The sequence below is a fragment of the Schistocerca americana genome, chromosome 1, assembly GCF_021461395.2.
Source record: "Schistocerca americana isolate TAMUIC-IGC-003095 chromosome 1, iqSchAmer2.1, whole genome shotgun sequence".
Taxonomy (NCBI): Eukaryota; Metazoa; Arthropoda; class Insecta; order Orthoptera; family Acrididae; genus Schistocerca; species Schistocerca americana.
In genome coordinates, this window is record NC_060119.1 from 198,326,180 (window position 1) to 198,346,149 (window position 19,970).

Consider the following 19,970-nt stretch of genomic DNA (forward strand, 5'->3'; position numbering starts at 1 on the left):
TTGTATTAAGAATGTTTTGCACTGTCACGATAAGCCACTTTGCCACATGATATAATGTGGCATGCAACTTAATTACAATTTGTGATGCTCACATCTGATGATGATGAATATCACATTTATCTGGATGATAATCCACGTCTGAAGCATTGTCAGAGCATGAAGATTTACTCTCAAAACCATCTGTTTCCCTATACGTTCCACAATCCCTTTTTTCATCTGATCAAGTCACACTGTCTTCCTCTCCAAGTTGCTATCTTGGTAGAGAGCGGTGGGAGGAGATGGACATCGAAAATTGAAAGGCGGAAATTGGCAGAGAAAGGGAGCAGGAGGAGATAAAGAGGGAAGATGAGTAGAGGATGAGGCAAGAAGGTGATTGAGAGAGGGAGAGACAATGGGGTCAGGAGGATATGCAGAGAGAGGGTAGCGGCAGTGGTGGGCACAGACAGGGTGGCGGCGGTGGCGGTGGTGGGTACAGAGAGGGTGGCGGCGGTGGCGGTGGTGGGTACAGAGAGGGTGGCGGCAGTGGCGGTGGTGGGCACAGAGAGGGTGGCGGCATTGGCGGTGGTAGGCACAGAGAGGGTGGCGGCAGTGGCGGTGGTGGGCACAGAGAGGGTGGCGGCTGTGGCGGTGGTGGGCACAGAGAGGGTGGCGGCGGTGGTGGGCACAGAGAGGGTGGCGGCGGTGGTGGGCACAGAGAGGGTGGCGGCGGTGGTGGGCAGAGAGACGGAGGCGGTGGATGGTGGTGGGCAGAGAGAGGGCGGCGGCGGATGGTGGTGGGCAGAGAGAGGGAGGCGGCGGATGGTGGTGGGCAGAGAGAGGGAGGCGGCGGATGGTGGTGGGCAGAGAGAGGGAGGCGGCGGATGGTGGTGGGCAGAGAGAGGGAGGCGGCGGATGTTGGTGGGCAGAGAGAGGGAGGCGGCGGATGGTGGTGGGCAGAGAGAGGGAGGCGGCGGATGGTGGTGGGCAGAGAGAGGGCGGCGGCGGATGGTGGTGGGCAGAGAGAGGGAGGCGGCGGATGGTGGTGGGCAGAGAGAGGGAGGCGGCGGATGGTGGTGGGCAGAGAGAGGGAGGCGGCGGATGGTGGTGGGCAGAGAGAGGGAGGCGGCGGATGGTGGTGGGCAGAGAGAGGGAGGCGGCGGATGGTGGTGGGCAGAGAGAGGGAGGCGGCGGATGGTGGTGGGCAGAGAGAGGGAGGCGGCGGATGGTGGTGGGCAGAGAGAGGGAGGCGGCGGATGGCGGTGGGCAGAGAGAGGGGGGCGGCGGATGGTGGTGGGCAGAGAGAGGGGGGCGGCGGATGGTGGTGGGCAGAGAGAGGGGGGCGGCGGATGGTGGTGGGCAGAGAGAGGGAGGCGGCGGATGGTGGTGGGCAGAGAGAGGGGGACGGCGGCGGCGGCGGCGGTGGGCAGAGAGAGGGGGACGGCGGCGGCGGCGGCGGTGGGCAGAGAGAGGGGGACGGCGGCGGCGGCGGCGGTGGGCAGAGAGAGGGGGACGGCGGCGGCGGCGGGGGTGGGCAGAGAGAGAGGGTGGCGGCGGGGGTGGGCAGAGAGGGAGGGTGGCGGCGGGGGTGGGCAGAGAGGGAGGGTGGCGGCGGCGGTGGGCAGAGAGGGAGGGTGGCGGCGGCGGTGGGCAGAGAGGGAGGGTGGCGGCGGCGGTGGGCAGAGAGGGAGGGTGGCGGCGGCGGTGGGCAGAGAGGGTGGGTGGCGGCGGCGGTGGGCTGAGAGGGAGGGTGGCGGCGGCGGTGGGCAGAGAGGGAGGGTGGTGGCGGCGGTGGGCAGAGACGGAGGGTGGCGGCGGCGGTGGGCAGAGAGGGAGGGTGGCGGCGGCGGTGGGCAGAGAGGGAGGGTGGCGGCGGCGGTGGGCAGAGAGGGAGGGTGGCGACGGGGGTGGGCAGAGAGAGGGTGGCGACGGGGGTGGGCAGAGAGAGGGTGGCGAAGGGGGTGGGCAGAGAGAGGGTGGCGACGGGGGTGGGCAGAGAGAGGGTGGCGACGGGGGTGGGCAGAGAGAGGGTGGCGACGGGGGTGGGCCTAGAGAGGTGTGGGAGGAGATGGACATAGAAAATTGAAAGGCGGAAATTGGCAGAGAAAGGGAGCAGGAGGAGATAAAGAGGGAAGATGAGTAGAGGATGAGGCAAGAAGGTGATTGAGAGAGGGAGAGACAATGGGGTCAGGAGGATATGCAGAGAGAGGGTAGCGGCAGTGGTGGGCACAGACAGGGTGGCGGCGGTGGCGGTGGTGGGTACAGAGAGGGTGGCGGCGGTGGCGGTGGTGGGTACAGAGAGGGTGGCGGCAGTGGCGGTGGTGGGCACAGAGAGGGTGGCGGCATTGGCGGTGGTAGGCACAGAGAGGGTGGCGGCAGTGGCGGTGGTGGGCACAGAGAGGGTGGCGGCTGTGGCGGTGGTGGGCACAGAGAGGGTGGCGGCGGTGGTGGGCACAGAGAGGGTGGCGGCGGTGGTGGGCACAGAGAGGGTGGCGGCGGTGGTGGGCAGAGAGACGGAGGCGGTGGATGGTGGTGGGCAGAGAGAGGGCGGCGGCGGATGGTGGTGGGCAGAGAGAGGGAGGCGGCGGATGGTGGTGGGCAGAGAGAGGGAGGCGGCGGATGGTGGTGGGCAGAGAGAGGGAGGCGGCGGATGGTGGTGGGCAGAGAGAGGGAGGCGGCGGATGTTGGTGGGCAGAGAGAGGGAGGCGGCGGATGGTGGTGGGCAGAGAGAGGGAGGCGGCGGATGGTGGTGGGCAGAGAGAGGGAGGCGGCGGATGGTGGTGGGCAGAGAGAGGGAGGTGGCGGATGGTGGTGGGCAGAGAGAGGGAGGCGGCGGATGGTGGTGGGCAGAGAGAGGGAGGCGGCGGATGGTGGTGGGCAGAGAGAGGGAGGCGGCGGATGGTGGTGGGCAGAGAGAGGGAGGCGGCGGATGGTGGTGGGCAGAGAGAGGGAGGCGGCGGATGGTGGTGGGCAGAGAGAGGGGGACGGCGGCGGCGGCGGCGGTGGGCAGAGAGAGGGGGACGGCGGCGGCGGCGGCGGTGGGCAGAGAGAGGGGGACGGCGGCGGCGGCGGCGGTGGGCAGAGAGAGGGGGACGGCGGCGGCGGCGGGGGTGGGCAGAGAGAGAGGGTGGCGGCGGGGGTGGGCAGAGAGAGAGGGTGGCGGCGGGGGTGGGCAGAGAGGGAGGGTGGCGGCGGCGGTGGGCAGAGAGGGTGGGTGTCGGCGGGGGTGGGCAGAGAGGGAGGGTGGTGGTGGGGGCGGGCAGAGAGGGAGGGTGGCGGCGGGGGTGGGCAGAGAGGGAGGGTGGCGGCGGGGGTGGGCAGAGAGGGAGGGTGGCGGCGGCGGTGGGCAGAGAGGGAGGGTGGCGGCGGCGGTGGGCAGAGAGGGAGGGTGGCGGCGGCGGTGGGCAGAGAGGGAGGGTGGCGGCGGCGGTGGGCAGAGAGGGTGGGTGGCGGCGGCGGTGGGCTGAGAGGGAGGGTGGCGGCGGCGGTGGGCAGAGAGGGAGGGTGGTGGCGGCGGTGGGCAGAGAGGGAGGGTGGCGGCGGCGGTGGGCAGAGAGGGAGGGTGGCGGCGGCGGTGGGCAGAGAGGGAGGGTGGCGGCGGCGGTGGGCAGAGAGGGAGGGTGGCGACGGGGGTGGGCAGAGAGAGGGTGGCGACGGGGGTGGGCAGAGAGAGGGTGGTGAAGGGGGTGGGCAGAGAGAGGGTGGCGACGGGGGTGGGCAGAGAGAGGGTGGCGACGGGGGTGGGCAGAGAGAGGGTGGCGACGGGGGTGGGCCTAGAGAGGGTGGCGACGGGGGTGGGCCTAGAGAGGGTGGCGACGGGGGTGGGCAGAGAGAGGGTGGCGACGGGGGTGGGCAGAGAGAGGGTGGCGACGGGGGTGGGCAGAGAGAGGGTGGCGACGGGGGTGGGCAGAGAGAGGGTGGCAACGGGGGTGGGCAGAGAGAGGGTGGCGACGGGGGTGGGCAGAGAGAGGGTGGCGACGGGGGTGGGCAGAGAGAGGGTGGCGACGGGGGTGGGCAGAGAGAGGGTGGCGACGGGGGTGGGCAGAGAGAGGGTGGCGACGGGGGTGGGCAGAGATAGGGTGGCGACGGGGGTGGGCAGAGATAGGGTGGCGACGGGGGTGGGCAGAGAGAGGGTGGCGACGGGGGTGGGCAGAGAGAGGGTGGCGACGGGGGTGGGCAGAGAGAGGGTGGCGACGGGGGTGGGCAGAGAGAGGGTGGCGATGGGGGTGGGCAGAGAGAGGGTGGCGACGGGGGTGGGCAGAGAGAGGGTGGCGACGGGGGTGGGCAGAGAGAGGGTGGCGACGGGGGTGGGCAGAGAGAGGGTGGCGACGGGGGTGGGCAGAGATAGGGTGGCGACGGGGGTGGGCAGAAATAGGGTGGCGACGGGGGTGGGCAGAGATAGGGTGGCGACGGGGGTGGGCAGAGATAGGGTGGCGACGGGGGTGGGCAGTGAGAGGGTGGCGACGGGGGTGGGCAGAGAGAGGGTGGCGACGGGGGTGGGCAGAGAGAGGGTGGCGACGGGGGTGGGCAGAGAGAGGGTGGCGACGGGGGTGGGCAGAGAGAGGGTGGTGACGGGGGTGGGCAGAGAGAGGGTGGCGACGGGGGTGGTCAGAGAGAGGGTGGCGACGGGGGTGGTTAGAGAGAGGGTGGCGACGGGGGTGGGCAGAGAGAGGGTGGCGATGGGGGTGGGCAGAGAGAGGGTGGCGGTGGGGGTGGGCGGAGAGAAGGTGGCGATGGTGGTGGGAAGAGAGAAGGGGAGGAGGATGTGATGAACAGAGAGACGGGGGGAAGGGTGGAAACTGGACAGTGACACTGGGAGGGGGAGATGGACAGGGACAGGGGAGAGAAGGCAATCAGAATGTATCCCATGCCCATGCTTTCCCTTTACTTTTTTTCCATTGAAGCAGTCTGAGCCACAGCAAAGTGTGGCTGGGTCCAGCTAGTACATCAGTAGCAATCTTAAATATATAAAGGACTAATTCTCTGGTAAACTTACTTAATATACAGTACAGAAGCATTTGTTTTCTTAAACAGTTACATTTTATCAAAAATACACCTCCCTAGTCAGCACCACTAATGCGTGCTATTTCTGTGGCACTTGACTCAGATCTAAGCTTGTCACAATCTTTATGGTGGATGAAACTATAACTGTCATTACATCATTATGTTATTGGCAACAGGGTAGGGGGAGGGGGCTGTGGAACACATCTCATCAGTTTACTATCTGCAAGTGCATGTATTCTGACACTAAAAATTTGAAAAACATGTTAGTGTGCTGAAAAAAAATCAAAGTCGAAAATAAATAAATAGAAATCTTAAATATTTAATTGACTAACTCTCCAGTAAACGTACCAGTTGGAATTATTGTTATCTGTATGTGTTTTTCAGGAATTATGAACAGCTCCTGTTGAAGGAGTAAAAATTAATCGAGAACCAGATAATATTTTGCTCCAGCAATGGGAGAGACATCCTGCCATTGTTCAAGAATATGCTTGTCCAGTTGTGCCTGATTTTGAAGCTGTTATGATATGTTGAGAGTTGCCCAGAAATAATTGGCTGAACTGTATACAACTATGGTATTTCAGATGCTACCTGCATCCCAACAGTTATGACTCATTCGCCCATGATAGTGTTGAGTCCCTGTTAATGTCATAATTCCAGATCGGTTAGTACTTAGAACTTCAGCTGCTGAATAATTAGGAATGATAGTGTCTGTTAATTTAATATCAAGTGCAGTCACAGACTTCTATCTCCCTTCTTGCTACTGAGCATGTTCGTTTGTTACAAACTGCATATCTCTGCAATTTAATTTGCACTCTTGTGAACTGCCTTAGAATTCCACACCCAGGTAGATCCGGCTTTGAAATCTGATAGTCCAAGCAGTCTAGCTTTTGTGCATGCCTTCCAACTTTTATCAACATCATACACAGCAATGGAATCAACCTTCGGCTTCTGAAAGGTGGATCTGGCGTACTCCAATATGATCTTGAGTTTAACATGTTCTCTTCCATGTTGTTCATAATATCTCAGATAATGAGGTAAACAGTTCCTGTCCTTGACCCTTTGGAAGTGATGCATAACTGTTTTCAATGACCAGCCTTTTAGTTTTTGTTACAATTATCTTCTTGACAAAACTGAAAAGAACACAGTTTTAAACTCCATCATTTGTAAAATGCTCATAAATTAGTTTGACATTAGTAATATTCATGGAAGGCATTTACACCAGTTCTTCATTCTCCAGGACTTCAGTTACAATGGCATCTTCACAGTTCATGAAGAAACTGAAGACATTCAGTCTGGTGTAAAACCTCTAACACCTTCTCTGTATCAGTTGTCATTGTGAATGATACAAAAACAAATACAAAATGTCCACTTACAGTTTACTACATCACTTACACAAAAATACTAGTGTGTCAGGATGTACTTCTCTTGCACTGTTGCTGAATGCATGGATTATCTACATCCCAAGTAAATTGAATACTATGGTGATGGAGTATGGAAATTTCAATGCCAATATTTCATCCTCAAGGGGAGGACAAGTTTGGGAGACAAGTTTCTGATCTCCAGTCCTAACAATTTACCATCTGAAATTAGTTGTGTTCTGTCCCTATAGTTTTGAAACACAATGTACAAGTTCTGCATGGGGAATGAGATTAAAAATAAATGAATAGCAATCTAAAAACCCTTACAAGAACTAATCCTCTAGTAAATTTACAAAATATATGTTACAGAAAAATGTGTTTTCTTAAGTAGTCCCACTATACTTAAAAATATGCCTTTTTGCCAACACCATCAATGCATGATTTTTCAGTAGCACTGTACTAGGAAGTAAGCTTGTTACAAATCTAATAGTGGATGAAATTTTCACTGCCAGTACTTGAATGGCAAGGGGAGGAGAGGTGGTGGGGAATATCTGCCAATCTCTTTTTATCAGTTTAATATCTGAAAGTACTAATACTCTGTCCCTGAAATTTTGGAACTTGCTGCACATGTCGTGAGGCAACAAGATGAAAAATAAATATAGTAGTAGTAGTACTAGTAGTAGTAGTAGGCTTCAATGAGACTTCAAGCTCCCATGCTGATCTCACATGATTCCTCCAAGATGCTCCTGTCTTCTGCTGCCTCTTGACAGTAAAAAAAATGGTAATTGTAATATCTTTGAATGTTGTTCAGTTTCAGGTGCAGCAGACTCAGTGTCTTCAGCTTAATGTTCAACAGATAACCATGTTACTGGCACATCAAGCACCTCCACAATTGGTTGCTGCTCCCAAGTTTTGAGGCATATGACATTAAAGGCATATTTTAAAAAAAATCAATTTTCGTCTTTTGAAAATTGAATGTAACTGGGTAAATAAAAAGTCTATTCATCACATAGTAGCAACAGAACACTCAAATATGAAGGGTAAGGAAGCTGCTTCTTCAGACAGAAGGCTTGAAGAGGAATGATTGGAGATGAAAAAAATACTGGTGAAGTTTAGGAAATGGTAGAGTTTGGAAAATTTGCCCAAAACACCCAGTCAGGGAAGACTTACCAGATAGTGTGAGAAGGAAAGACTGATTGCTGGATACTGCACTAGATGATATTTGAAAACCTGAGAGCGTAGCAGCAGAAGATAGTGTAGTATGCAAGATAGAGAAGAAAGCTAAGTGTACTGTAGGAAAAAGCGGTGGGTAGGAAAATTAAATACCTTAGAAAATAAAAGACATAGTGGAGTAAAACAGAGTGAAGAAAGAAACAGTTAATGAGAAGGAAAGATGAGATTAAAGAAATTAATGCAAATTAAGATCAGATAGGTGGCAAGAATCAAGGGCATATTGTGATGCCAGTTCCCATCTTTCGAGTTCTGAGAAGCTAGTGTCTTGATGTGGAACACAGATGGCACATTTGGTGAAACAGGCATCAAGGTCATGACTGTCCGGTTGTAGAGCATGCTGCATAACAGAATACTGTGTATTGCCAGAACACCCTCCAAACATGAATATTGATGGTAGTCATGCCAAGGCAGGGAGGCAGAATAGTGTTTATGTAACAGGTCATTTCACAGGTGGTGTTGTAATGCCAAGTCTCACACGTGGAGTTCTGAGAAGCTATTGTGGGGGGGGGGGGGGGGAAGTATTCAGATGGTACAGGTGGTGAAACAGGCTCTGAGATCACAACTGTCTTCTTCTAGAGCATGCTCTGTGGCAGGATATTGTTCGTTGCAAGTGCACACCCTTTGTCAGAACCATAGTGTGTGTGTGTGTGTGTGTGTGTGTGTGTGTGTGTGTGTGTGTAAGTATACTCTAACTTCTGCACCATTTCAGTGCAGTAATGTGTTCATTGTAAATAAGTATTACAGTAGTTGTATTACATGTTTCTTACCTTATAAATAAATAAAAAACTTTTTTATTTTAAATTCAGTGTAATAGTATTTGTAAAATGACTCTTAGTGTTCATTAAAAAATGACGATCATTCCACTTGGGACCTGTGGAATGGTACATTAGCTTATTTGTTTTAGTTTAAATATTTGTCATGTATTGTTGTTTTTCTGACATGTTCCACATCCTGGAGGACCTCCTCACTACGGATCAATTGGAATGAAAGTAAATCTAATCTAATCTAAACATAGGATCTGACCAAGATACCTGTCTCGAGCTGGTTTTGGCAGATTTACAGAAGAGTGATAGTGATGATGAATCAATTGTAGGAAATGAGGATGACAGTGATGCTGATGGAGGTATGATAGAGGAAGATATACAGGTTGGAATGAAGTGGATATGAGTGACTGCGAAGATGATAATAATAGTATTCAGGTAACAAGTGCATCTACTTTTGTGTCTAGAAGTGGACAGATAACATATAACACAGTACCACCTGATGTGTACAAGCAGATTTCAAGGAATGTAATACACAAAACTGTGCATATTCCACGTCACCTTAGACCACAATTACAGACAAGGGCAGATTGTTTCAGACTTTACCACAAATCACATGCAGAGTGTAATAGTAATGTATACCAATAATCATACAAGAGATGATAAAATTCTGTAACCAACTCTTAAATGCTGGATTGAACTTGATTCTGCAAAGCTGTAGGCATTTTTTGGTCTACTAATAATGCTGGCTTGCATAAGGCTCATGGGAAGCATTTAAGTGAATTTTGGTCAGAAGACTATGGCTTACCTATTCTTCGAGCCACGATGAGCTTTTCAAGATTCTGTGATATTTTAACATGGATCTGGTTTGATGATAAACTCATAGGGGAAGAAAGAAAATCTGCTTCTGGGTCAAAAGCTCAACCTATAAGGGCTATGTTTGCAATGTTCGTTGATACACGCATTTTCTCTTATGTCCCTGGACCTTGTATTACAGTTGATGAGCATCTGTAAACTTTCAAGGGATGTTATCCATTCATGGTGTACATTCCTTCAAAACCTGGAAAGGGTGGGATGAAAGTGTGGGCTGCTGTAGATTGTGAGACCAATTATGCCATAAATGTACAAGTGTGTGTGGGGAAATCTGCTGAAGGAAGGGAAATAAATCAAAGGAAATGAGTGGTACATGATTTACTTGATCAACTGAAAGGAAGTGGTAGTTATATTAGCACTGATAACTTTTCTGCAAGTCTTGATTTGACAGTAAAACTTCTTGCTAATAAATTGATGCTTCAGGCCAACTGAAAAGAGATACCAAAGGAGATGCTGCCATCAAAACAGAGGCATCCATTATTGACCACTGTTGAGTATGCAGAGAATACCGTTTTAGTTTTGTATGTTCCTACAGTTCCTACACAAAATAAATCAGTCATTTTGCTGTCTACTCTACACCAAAAACTTAATGTAAGTGAGCATGAGCACAAAAAACCTGAAATAATAATGTTTTACAACTCAACAAAGTCAGGAGTTGATACAGTAGATAAGATGGCTAGATGCTACATTTTTTGATATATTAGATTTAGCTTCTCTCAATGTTTATGTTCTGTATTGTAAATTTTTACATGATATGAGAAGTAAAAATGTAAGAAGAGAATTCCTCTCAGAACTAGGAAAAGAACTAGTCCAACCTCACACAGAATGATGATTCCTGTCACCCCAGTGCAGAACACAATGCATTTGTTCAGCAATAATATCTTCAGGCTTCAAGGATCTTCTAAAGGAAAACCAACATGATAACCAGGAAGCCAATGTTCCAAATCTGAAAAGAAAATGGTGTGATTCCTGCCCCAGGTCAAAGGACAAGAAAGTGAATCAACAATGTTTTGATGGGTGTCACAAGGTTGTCTGTAAATGACATGCTTCATAAGTGTGATGTGTAATGATTGATTGTCGTATGACATGGAGAATGAGTAGCAGTGTATTTCTAACAAATATCCATGTAAGTGCTATTACACAGAATATTAATAAATTACTGTATTTTTACTCAGTGTGTGAGTTATGAATATTTTGTGTTAAAATTATTTTTTTTGGGAACTACACAAACTAAACAAAATATGTTTTCATGATTCAAACAAATGTAGTAAATAATTACAACTTATATGCAACTTCCCCCCATGAACCATGGACCTTGCCTTTGGTGGGGAGGCTTGCGTGCCTCAGTGATACAGATAGCCGTACCGTAGGTGCAACCACAAAAGAGGGGTATCTGTTGAGAGGCCAGACAAACGTGTGGTTCCTGAAGAAGGGCAGCAGCCTTTTCAGTAGTTACAAGGGCAACAGTCTGGATGATTGACTGATCTGGCCTTGTAAAAATAACCAAAACGGTCTTGCTGTGCTGGTACTGCAAACGGCAGAAAGCAAGGGGAAACTACGGCTGTAATTTTTCCCAAGGGCATACAGTTTTACTGTATGATTAAATGATGATGGCGTCCTTTTGGGTAAAATATTCCAGAGGTAAAATAGTCCCCCATTCGGATCTCCGGGCGGGGACTACTCAAGAGGATGTCGTTATCAGGAGAAAGAAAACTGGCGTTCTACGGATTGGAGCGTGGAATGTCAGATCACTTAATCGGGCAGGTAGGTTAGAAAATTTAAAAAGGGAAATGGATAGGTTAAAGTTAGATATAGTGGGAATTAGTGAAATTTGGTGGCAGGAGGAACAAGACTTCTGGTCAGGTGACTACAGGGTTATAAACACAAAATCAAATAGGGGTAGTGCAGGAGTAGGTTTAATAATGAATAGGAAAATAGGAATGCGGGTAAGCTACTACAAACAGCATAGTGAACGCTTTATTGTGGCCAAGATAGATACGAAGCCCACACCTACTACAGTAGTACAAGTTTATATGCCAACTAGCTCTGGAGATGATGAAGAAATTGAAAAAATGTATGATGAAATAAAAGAAATTATTCAGATACTGAAGGGTGACGAAAATTTAATAGACATGGGTGACTGGAACTCGGTAGTAGGAAAAGGAAGAGAAGGAAACGTAGTAGGTGAAGGCTAAGTAATGAAAGAGGAAGCCGCCGGTAGAATTTTGCACAGAGCACAACTTAATCATAGCTAACACTTGGTTTAAGAACCATGAAAGAAGGTTGTATACATGGAAGAACCCTGGAGATACTAAAAGGTATCAGATAGATTATATAATGGTTAAGACAGAGATTTAGAGACCAGGTTTTAAATTGTAAGACATTTCCAGGGGCAGATGTGGACGCTATTGGTTATTGGTTATTGGTTATGAACTGTAGATAAAAACTGAAGAAACTGCAAAAAGGTGGGAATTTAAGGAGATGGGACCTGGATAAAATGAGAGAACCAGAGGTTGTACAGAGTTTCAGGGAGAGCATAAGGGAACAATTGACAGGAATGGGGGAAAGAAATACAGTACAAGAAGAATGGGTAGCTTAGACGGATGAAGTAGTGAAGGCAGCAGAGGATCAAGTAGGTAAAAAGATGGGGGCTAGTAGAAATCCTTGGGTAACAGAAGAAATATTTAATTTAATTGATGAAAGGAGAAAATATAAAAATGCAGTAAATGAAGCAGGCAAAAAGGAATACAAACGTCTCAAAGATGAGATCGACAGGAAGTGCAAAATGGCTAAGCAGGGATGGCTAGTGGACAAATGTAAGGATGTAGAGACTTATCTCACTAGGGGTAAGATAGATACCGCCTACAGGAAAATTAAAGTGACCTTTGGAGATAAGAGAACGACTTGTATGAATATCAAGAGCTCAGATGGAAACCCAGTTCTAAGCAAAGAAGGGAAAGCAGAAAGGTGGAAGGAGTATATAGAGGGTCTATATAAGGGCGATGTACTTGAGGACATTATTATGGAAATGGAGGAGGATGTAGATGAAGATGAAATGGGAGATACGATACTGCGTGAAGAGTTTGACAGAGCACTAAAAGACCTGAGTCAAAACAAGGCCCCCGGAGTAGACAACATTCCATTGGAACTACTGACGGCCTTGGGAGAGCCAGTCCTGACAAAACTCTACCATCTGGAGAGCAAGATGTATGAAACAGGCGAAATACCCTCAGACTTCAAGAAGAATATAATAATTCCAATCCCAATGAAAGCAGGTTTTGACAGATGTGAAAATTACCGAACAATCAGTTTAATAAGCCACAGCTGCAAAATATTAACACAAATTCTTTATAGACGAATGGAAAAACTAGTAGAAGCCGACCTCGGGGAATATCAGTTTGGATTCCGTAGAAATACTGGAACACATGAGGCAATACTGACCTTACGACGTATGTTAGAAGAAAGATTAAGGAAAGGCAAACCTACATTTCTAGCATTTGTAGACTTGGAGAAAGCTTTTGACAATGTTGACCGGAATACTCTCTTTCAAATTCTAAAGGTGGCAGGGGTAAAATACAGGGAGCGGCAGGCTATTTACAATTTGTACAGAAACCAGACGGCAGTTACAAGAGTCGAGGAAAATGAAAGGGAAGCAGTTGTCGGGAAGGAAGTAAGACAGGGTTGTAGCCTCTCCCCGATGTTGTTCAATCTGTATATTTAGCAAGCAGTAAAGGAAACAAAAGACAAATTCGGAGTAGGTATTAAAATCGATGGAGAAGAAATAAAAACTTTGAGGTTCGCCGATGACATTGTAAGTCCTTCAGAGACAGCAAAGGACTTGGAAGAGCAGTTGAATGGAATGGATAGCGTCTTGAAAGGAGGATATAAGATGAACATCAACAAAAGCAAAGAGAGGATAATGGAATGTAGTAGAATTAAGTCGGGTGATGCTGAGGGAATTAGATTAGGAAATGAGACACTTAAAGTAGTAAAGGAGTTTTGCTATTTGGGTAGCAAAACAACTGATGTTGGTCGAAGTAGAGAGGATATAAAATGTAGACTGGCAATGGCAAGGAAAGCATTTCTGAAGAAGAGAAATTTGTTAACATTGAGTATAGATTTAAGTGTCAGGAAGTCATTTCTGATAGGATTTGTATGGAGTGTAACCATGTATGAAAGTGAAACATGGACGAAAAATAGTTTGGACAAGAAGAGAATAGAAGATTTTTAAATATGGTGCTACAGAAGAATGCTGAAGATTAGATGGGTAGATCACATAACTAATGAGGAAGTATTGAATAGGATTGGGGAGAAGAGAAGTTTGTGACACAACTTGACCAGAAGAAGGGATCGGTTGGTAGGACATGTTCTGAGGCATCAAGGGATCACCAATCCAGTATTAGAGGGCAGCGTGGAGGGTAAAAATCTCATGTGATACATGAAATGTACTTTATAATAAGGTGAAGTAGTCATACTGTCAGTGTTTTTCAAGTCATGAGAGAAAAGTCTGTCCTTGATATGGTGCACAGTGACTCAAGTATGGTAAACCAGTTCTCTTCAGACAGTCTGTTCACAAGGCAGCCAGGGCAGACATCATTCTGCTGCATGGTTTCTGCATAGCTTTCAGTAAGTGAATGTTATGTCAGCAATGCCTTACAGCCAATACCAATGAAAGTATGCATTGGCTGTAGCCCACAGAGAGAAGAAAAAACGTTTTGTACTATTAAATGTGGCTCAAAAGATGACTACATTTTAGTCAGACACAGTTGAATCTGTATCCCTCATCAACAAAGACAACTATGAAAAAATTAGAAACCATCACCCTATTTTTGTTTTGTCTGCATATAACACATATGAAATACCAGTATTTGACATGTGGAGTTTGTCAGCAACTTTTCATGATGTTATAAACAGCACTTATGTACAAGTACTAGGTTCTGGAAACAGTACAAACATTATTGGTTGAGATTTGTTTGGTTTGTTTAACTTGTTCATAAATGACAGTGTGTTGCAAATAGTTGTTTCAGTGCCTTAGCTAATGTTTCTCACTTGCACAATAAGTACAGTGAATTTTCTGAACAATGATTAGAAAAGCCTGAAGACTTAAGTGCATGTTAATGTTAAACACAAATGCACAACCATGATTTCATCGCGTTTAGCCTGTCCCATATGCTATAAGTGAGCAGGTTGGTCAGGAACTTCAATGATGGAAAGACAGTGGGCTGACACAACCAATTTCTGCTAACCAGTTGGCATCCCCTTGGTCATATAACAAAAAAATCATCAGGAGTTTGATATTTTTGTGTTTATTTCAATACAACCCACAAACTGTCATTAATTCATTTGCTCTCTGAGAATGAGAGGAAGTAATGGAGGGATTGGGACTGGGCAGATTCTATCCCAAGATTGAGTTATGTGAAGCACACTTACACTTACTGCTGGAAGAGCATTCCAAGGTGTATTTTGTGGTCAACTTTCACCTGGGTTTGTTCAAGTTTCAGAAATGCTTCAACTCCTGCTATTTTTCAATGGTTCCTGGAAAAATTAACAGCAAAAGTCTCTTCATGTAAAACTATGTGGATGATGTTGTTGTACAAGGTGTACACCTAATGAACATTGGCAAATTTAGAATGTTTGTTTAAAGTTCTTACTGCAGCTGTCTTCAAGTGTAAGAAGGAAAAGTGCTGTTTCTTCCACAGAGAACTTTAATATTAGAACATCTCATAAATGTGCAGCATATTCATCCTGTTTATTAAGATTTGCCTGTGATTAAAGATCTTCTGGTATTCTGTAACATCAAGGAGATACAGGTCATTGTGGGTAATTTCACATATTACATTAAGTATATTGCAAATGCTGTGCACACTACTGCTTCACTGAACTGGCTGTGCCAGAAAGGTGTTCTTTTTATGTGATCCCAAGAATGTTAGGATGCATCTGAGATGTTAAAAGACACACTGTTAACCCTTTAACTGTTCTGGATGTGTTAATGTGCATGCCTTTGTACCTGTCTCTTTGTGCTCTGAATGCGTTTATGCACGCCACCAGTCCTTCTACCTGGTACTCTGAACGCGTCTACGTGTAGACACGTTCAGAGTACCAGGTAGAAGGACTGGTGGCACACAAAAAAATGGTTCAAATGGCTCTGAGCACTATGGGACTTAACAGCTGTGGTAATCAGTCCCCTAGAACTTAGAACTACTTAAACCTAACTAACCTAAGGACATCACACACATCCATGCCTGAGGCAGGATTCGAACCTGCGACCGTAGCAGTTGCACGGTTCCGGACTGCACGCCTAGAACCGCGAGACCACCGTGGCCGGCCGGTGGCACACATTACCACTTTCAGAGCACATAGAGACATGTACAAAGGTGCACGCATCAACATGTTCAGAGCAGTTAAAAGGTTAAGTTGTCACTGTCTGATGCATTTTGATCCAGCTAATCCTGTTGCGTTAGCTGTGGATTTATCTTATAACTTAACTGAAGCTGTGTTCTCTCATAGAACTGGTTCATATAATAAGCCCATTGCTTTTGCCTCAAAAGCTCTCAGGAGAAAGCACTGAAATTACAGTCAACTTGAAAAAGATGTGGTCGTCATTATACACAGTGTCATTAAGTTGCACCAGTATTTGTACAGTTGGAGGATCTAGTTGATTACATATCCTCAGCCTTTAATCATGTTGCTTAATTCTTCCAGGCATGTCCCACTGTGGACAGTACATAAATTGCTCTGTTGTAGTATAATTATCAGCATGAATTGTGGTACAGGCTGTGATGACCTCAACTCACAGGAAAAATAATTATCAAAATCTGAACTGTGAAGTCATCCAAAATTCTAGTTGGAAAACCACACTCTTTCTTATACTTTTCAACTGGTCACGATCCCACTTTGTTTATGAACTGAAAACTCTAATATTCACGAGAAACTGCTCTGAAATTAACATGAACCAACAAAATTGTGTATATATTCTCTGAAACTTCAAAGGAATTAGAAAAAGTGACAAAATTTCGTTTATCACACAGAATAATGTTAACAATCGCATGAACACTGGGGGGTTTCACCATACATCTACCCACTTTTGAGTATAACCAGTGTCTCTTAATACTACGACTCATAGCAATACAATATCAATAAACTTTTATTACTGGGTAAAGAGTCAATACGTGATTTGACAGCTGACATTTATAATTCCCGCTCACGTCAGGAAAAGCACCAATGCCGGAATAGCAGCTTTTACATTATTGGTCAGAACGCAAGCAATAATGGCAGTCGCCGTAATTTTCGCGTGAAGCCATATTTCGCGACAAAATACTCTTATTAGTTATGAAACTTCCTGGCAGATTAAAACTGTGTGCCCGACCGAGACTCGAACTCAGGACCGAGTTCGAGTCTCGGTCGAGCACACAGTTTTAATCTGCCAGGAAGTTTCATATCAGCGCACACTCCACTGCAGAGTGAAAATCTCATTCTGGTAACATCCCCCAGGCTGTGGCTAAACCATGTCTCCGCAATATCCTTTCTTTCAGGAGTGCTAGTTCTGCAGGGTTTGCAGGAGAGCTTCTGTAAAGTTTGGAAGGTGGGAGACGAGATACTGGCAGAAGTAAAGCTGTGAGTACCGGGCGTGAGTTGTGCTTCGGTAGCTCAGTTGGTAGAGCACTTGCCCGCGAAAGGCAAAGGTCCCGAGTTAGAGTCTCGGTCGGGCACACAGTTTTAATCTGCCAGGAAGTTTCATATCAGCGCACACTCCGCTGCAGAGTGAAAATCTCATTCTCTTATTAGTTACTGTCATATATCTAGTCTCATAACAATACATAAAACTACATAAAAATAACTACAATAATTTTGACATGCAAGGAGAATTAGTCCTAATGAGAGGAAGAAGTTTGTATTTACTGGTGTTTCAACAATGACTACCAGGCAACTTTTAATTCACTGATTGTAATTTTATTATCGTTAGCAGAAAGCAAACAAACTAAACAAAGAATTTAATTAAACAGAGTCTGTAATTCTTATACAATAGAGAAAGAAAGTTTCTAGGTCAGGGGATAGCGTTCAGCGAAACCCTTAACTTTTTGTTGCATACGAAGCGTTGTGTTAGGCAGCACGATGTCGGCGGGGTACGATGATGAGAGCAGGATACAGATAATTCCGCTGGTTAATCTTCTCCAGCGAAACGCAAATAAAGTTCCGGCACAGCTGTATCATTAACCCTGTGGTGATTAACAAACCACAAGACGCCAGTATACGAACGTTGTTGACATGTCCTCTCTTTCAAAGTGCATGATGTAGACATTGCTCGTTTTTACACTTTATGCACTGTCCGTGACGCTATCGTCCATAATTACATGGTTTGTCACATTCATATAGTCTTAACCACAAATAAACAGTTCATACAACTGTTCATGTATGTGAAGCACACCGTAAACAATGTCCACTCTGTTCTCGCATTTCAAACTTCGACAACGTCACTGAAAGCCATTTATATTGCACAGTTAATTAATCTTCACTTTCATGGCTTGATAGAATGAGATATACAACAGTTCCACCACCCAAAACCAATACCAGCAAAGTTCATTCGAATAAAGGCACAGTTCGTGTCGGCCACAACAAAGTAATGTTAGCGGCACTTTCACAGTCCGGTTTATTTGCTCTTAAAGTTCGCTGGTGATGGCATTACATACCGCAGTGGTAAAGAGAATTAACAATCTGATAGTTTGGTATCACTGTCCATACAATTACGTATGCTTTTCCTGGAACAGAGTACTATTTTTCCCGCGCACGCTTCACAGACACGCCATCCACCATCCCCTCTACTACACAACAACCTTTCAACTCTCGATATCACTATCGCTGTCCCCTGTCTATAAATGTTATATCATTATCGTAAATTACATAAACCTTTATAAATGTTATTGACTGCATTTTTCACAATTAATAATATTCCAAAAGAGAACTTTAGAAACTTTACCACAGGTGCAAAGCAAGAAACATATTTATCCATTGGCAAACGAAATAATCACAATTACATCTTTACATTTAAAAACCACAGTAGAATGTTACATAATCACAATTAGAAATGCCCATATGAACAAAAGAAAAAGAATAGAAATCCAAAGAAAGTCACGAAAAAAAATTTTATATGCGTAATTAGCAATGCCTTCACAAGGCACACTGCACAACAGTTGAATGTTGACTTGTTGTCTTTGCTATTGGTTGGTACTGACACAGCATTTGATTCGTTTGAGGAATTATGTTATCAAATATGTTATAACGACTCATGTTTTGAAAATCATCAAAATTTTCCTCTCTGTTTTTGATGTATTGCTGGAGCAACTGCTTTCACCCCAGCTCTTTGGGTAATTCTGCTATATGTGCACCATGGGTATCCCCCCTCCCCACCCCTATCTACCCATCACATGTTGCTACTTCTTGCACACCCATGCTCTATCCACATGGTCAGGTATTTGGCTGTTGCATATGGAGAGTGACAATGCACAAGTTGTTCCTCGCTCCATCCAGTGGTAAGTTCTATCTTTCTAGCACCAAGGTAGCATACTTTGCACAAAGCAACTTGCTCAATGTCATTGTATTCTGCAGAGTGTGTAGGCTCGAATTCAACAAATGACCTCTGATTATAATGTGCATGTACAGCACCAGTCTGTGCCACTCTAAGACCTTTTTAGTAGCCATGCCCATCGGGACAATGGCAACGCATCCATACTGATTTTGTGGTGCTGTTCTAGAAGTTACGATGGTTGTTGATGCTTACAGGTAGATGAATACAGTAAACTTCCTTTGAAGTTCCCCTATCATTCACCACTACTATGAGTACTCAGTCAGCTTTGTCTTCTATTTTTTGTCTTGAAGGTCTTCCTGAGGATCTTGCTTCAGATGATGGATCACAATTCACATCCACCGATTTTCAAATTTTTTGAGTTAGCAGTGGTATACACCAGGTAACTACTATATCTTTTAACCCGTGATCTAATGGCAAAGCTGAACAGTTCATTCAAACATTCACTAGTGACTTGACGAAACTCTATTCCTCACACACAGGGATGCAAGCCTCAATGATTTTCTTCCTTCCCACTGCTCATTGCAACATGACAGCAAGCTGTTCGCGGATTTGTTACACAGTCACTGTCAATGTACCATGTTGCATATGCTGCATCTACCACAGAAATAGTTTGTCCCACTGACTCAGATGAAGTTTCTACTATAAGACAAATTTTAGCCAAATTTTTTGGCAAGAAACGGAATTGGCAGCATGGTAGAATCACTAAAGTTTAGCGTCATTCATTTTACATCATTAAAGGTTCCTCTGGGCTATATCACATCATAAAAACTGGTTGTGGCACTTTCATGTCAATGACTCTGCTGCAGAATATTTACTCACAGAACCAGCATGCAGCTGGGGTCCACAACAGCAATCATCTTCACCTCTCCTCCTGTTGTGGACAGTGACAGCCAGAGTGGTGGCAATGGAGATCATGGAGATCAGTGCCGAACTGTCATTGCCAACAGTACTGCAGCCTCAGGCAATATCCATGGAGGACACCCTTGACAACCATAATAATGTTCCAAGAGTTTCACTTGCAAACAACCCATTCACAGCGTGTGCCACTAGACTCGGGCATGCAACTTGCAGTTGTTTTTTTTTATTTTTTGGCTCAGGTTCCCAGTCACTCTCAAGGTGTGCACTGGGATGTGGACAGGGAGCCTCCATTGACCACAGTTACACTCCAGTCTCCTCATCTAT

General features: G+C 46.5%; 1 protein-coding gene across 1 annotated transcript; it reads right to left on the reverse strand.

Moving 5' to 3' along the window:
- Nucleotides 1-397: 397 nt before the first annotated feature.
- LOC124617633 (proline-rich extensin-like protein EPR1) lies at nucleotides 398-19,645 on the reverse strand. The gene is made up of 2 exons (XM_047145284.1): nucleotides 19,608-19,645; nucleotides 398-3,776 (listed from the first exon to the last, which is right to left on the reverse strand). The coding sequence occupies exons 1-2, from the start codon at nucleotides 19,643-19,645 to the stop codon at nucleotides 398-400; spliced, it is 3,417 nt and encodes a 1,138-aa protein (XP_047001240.1).
- Nucleotides 19,646-19,970: the final 325 nt, after the last annotated feature.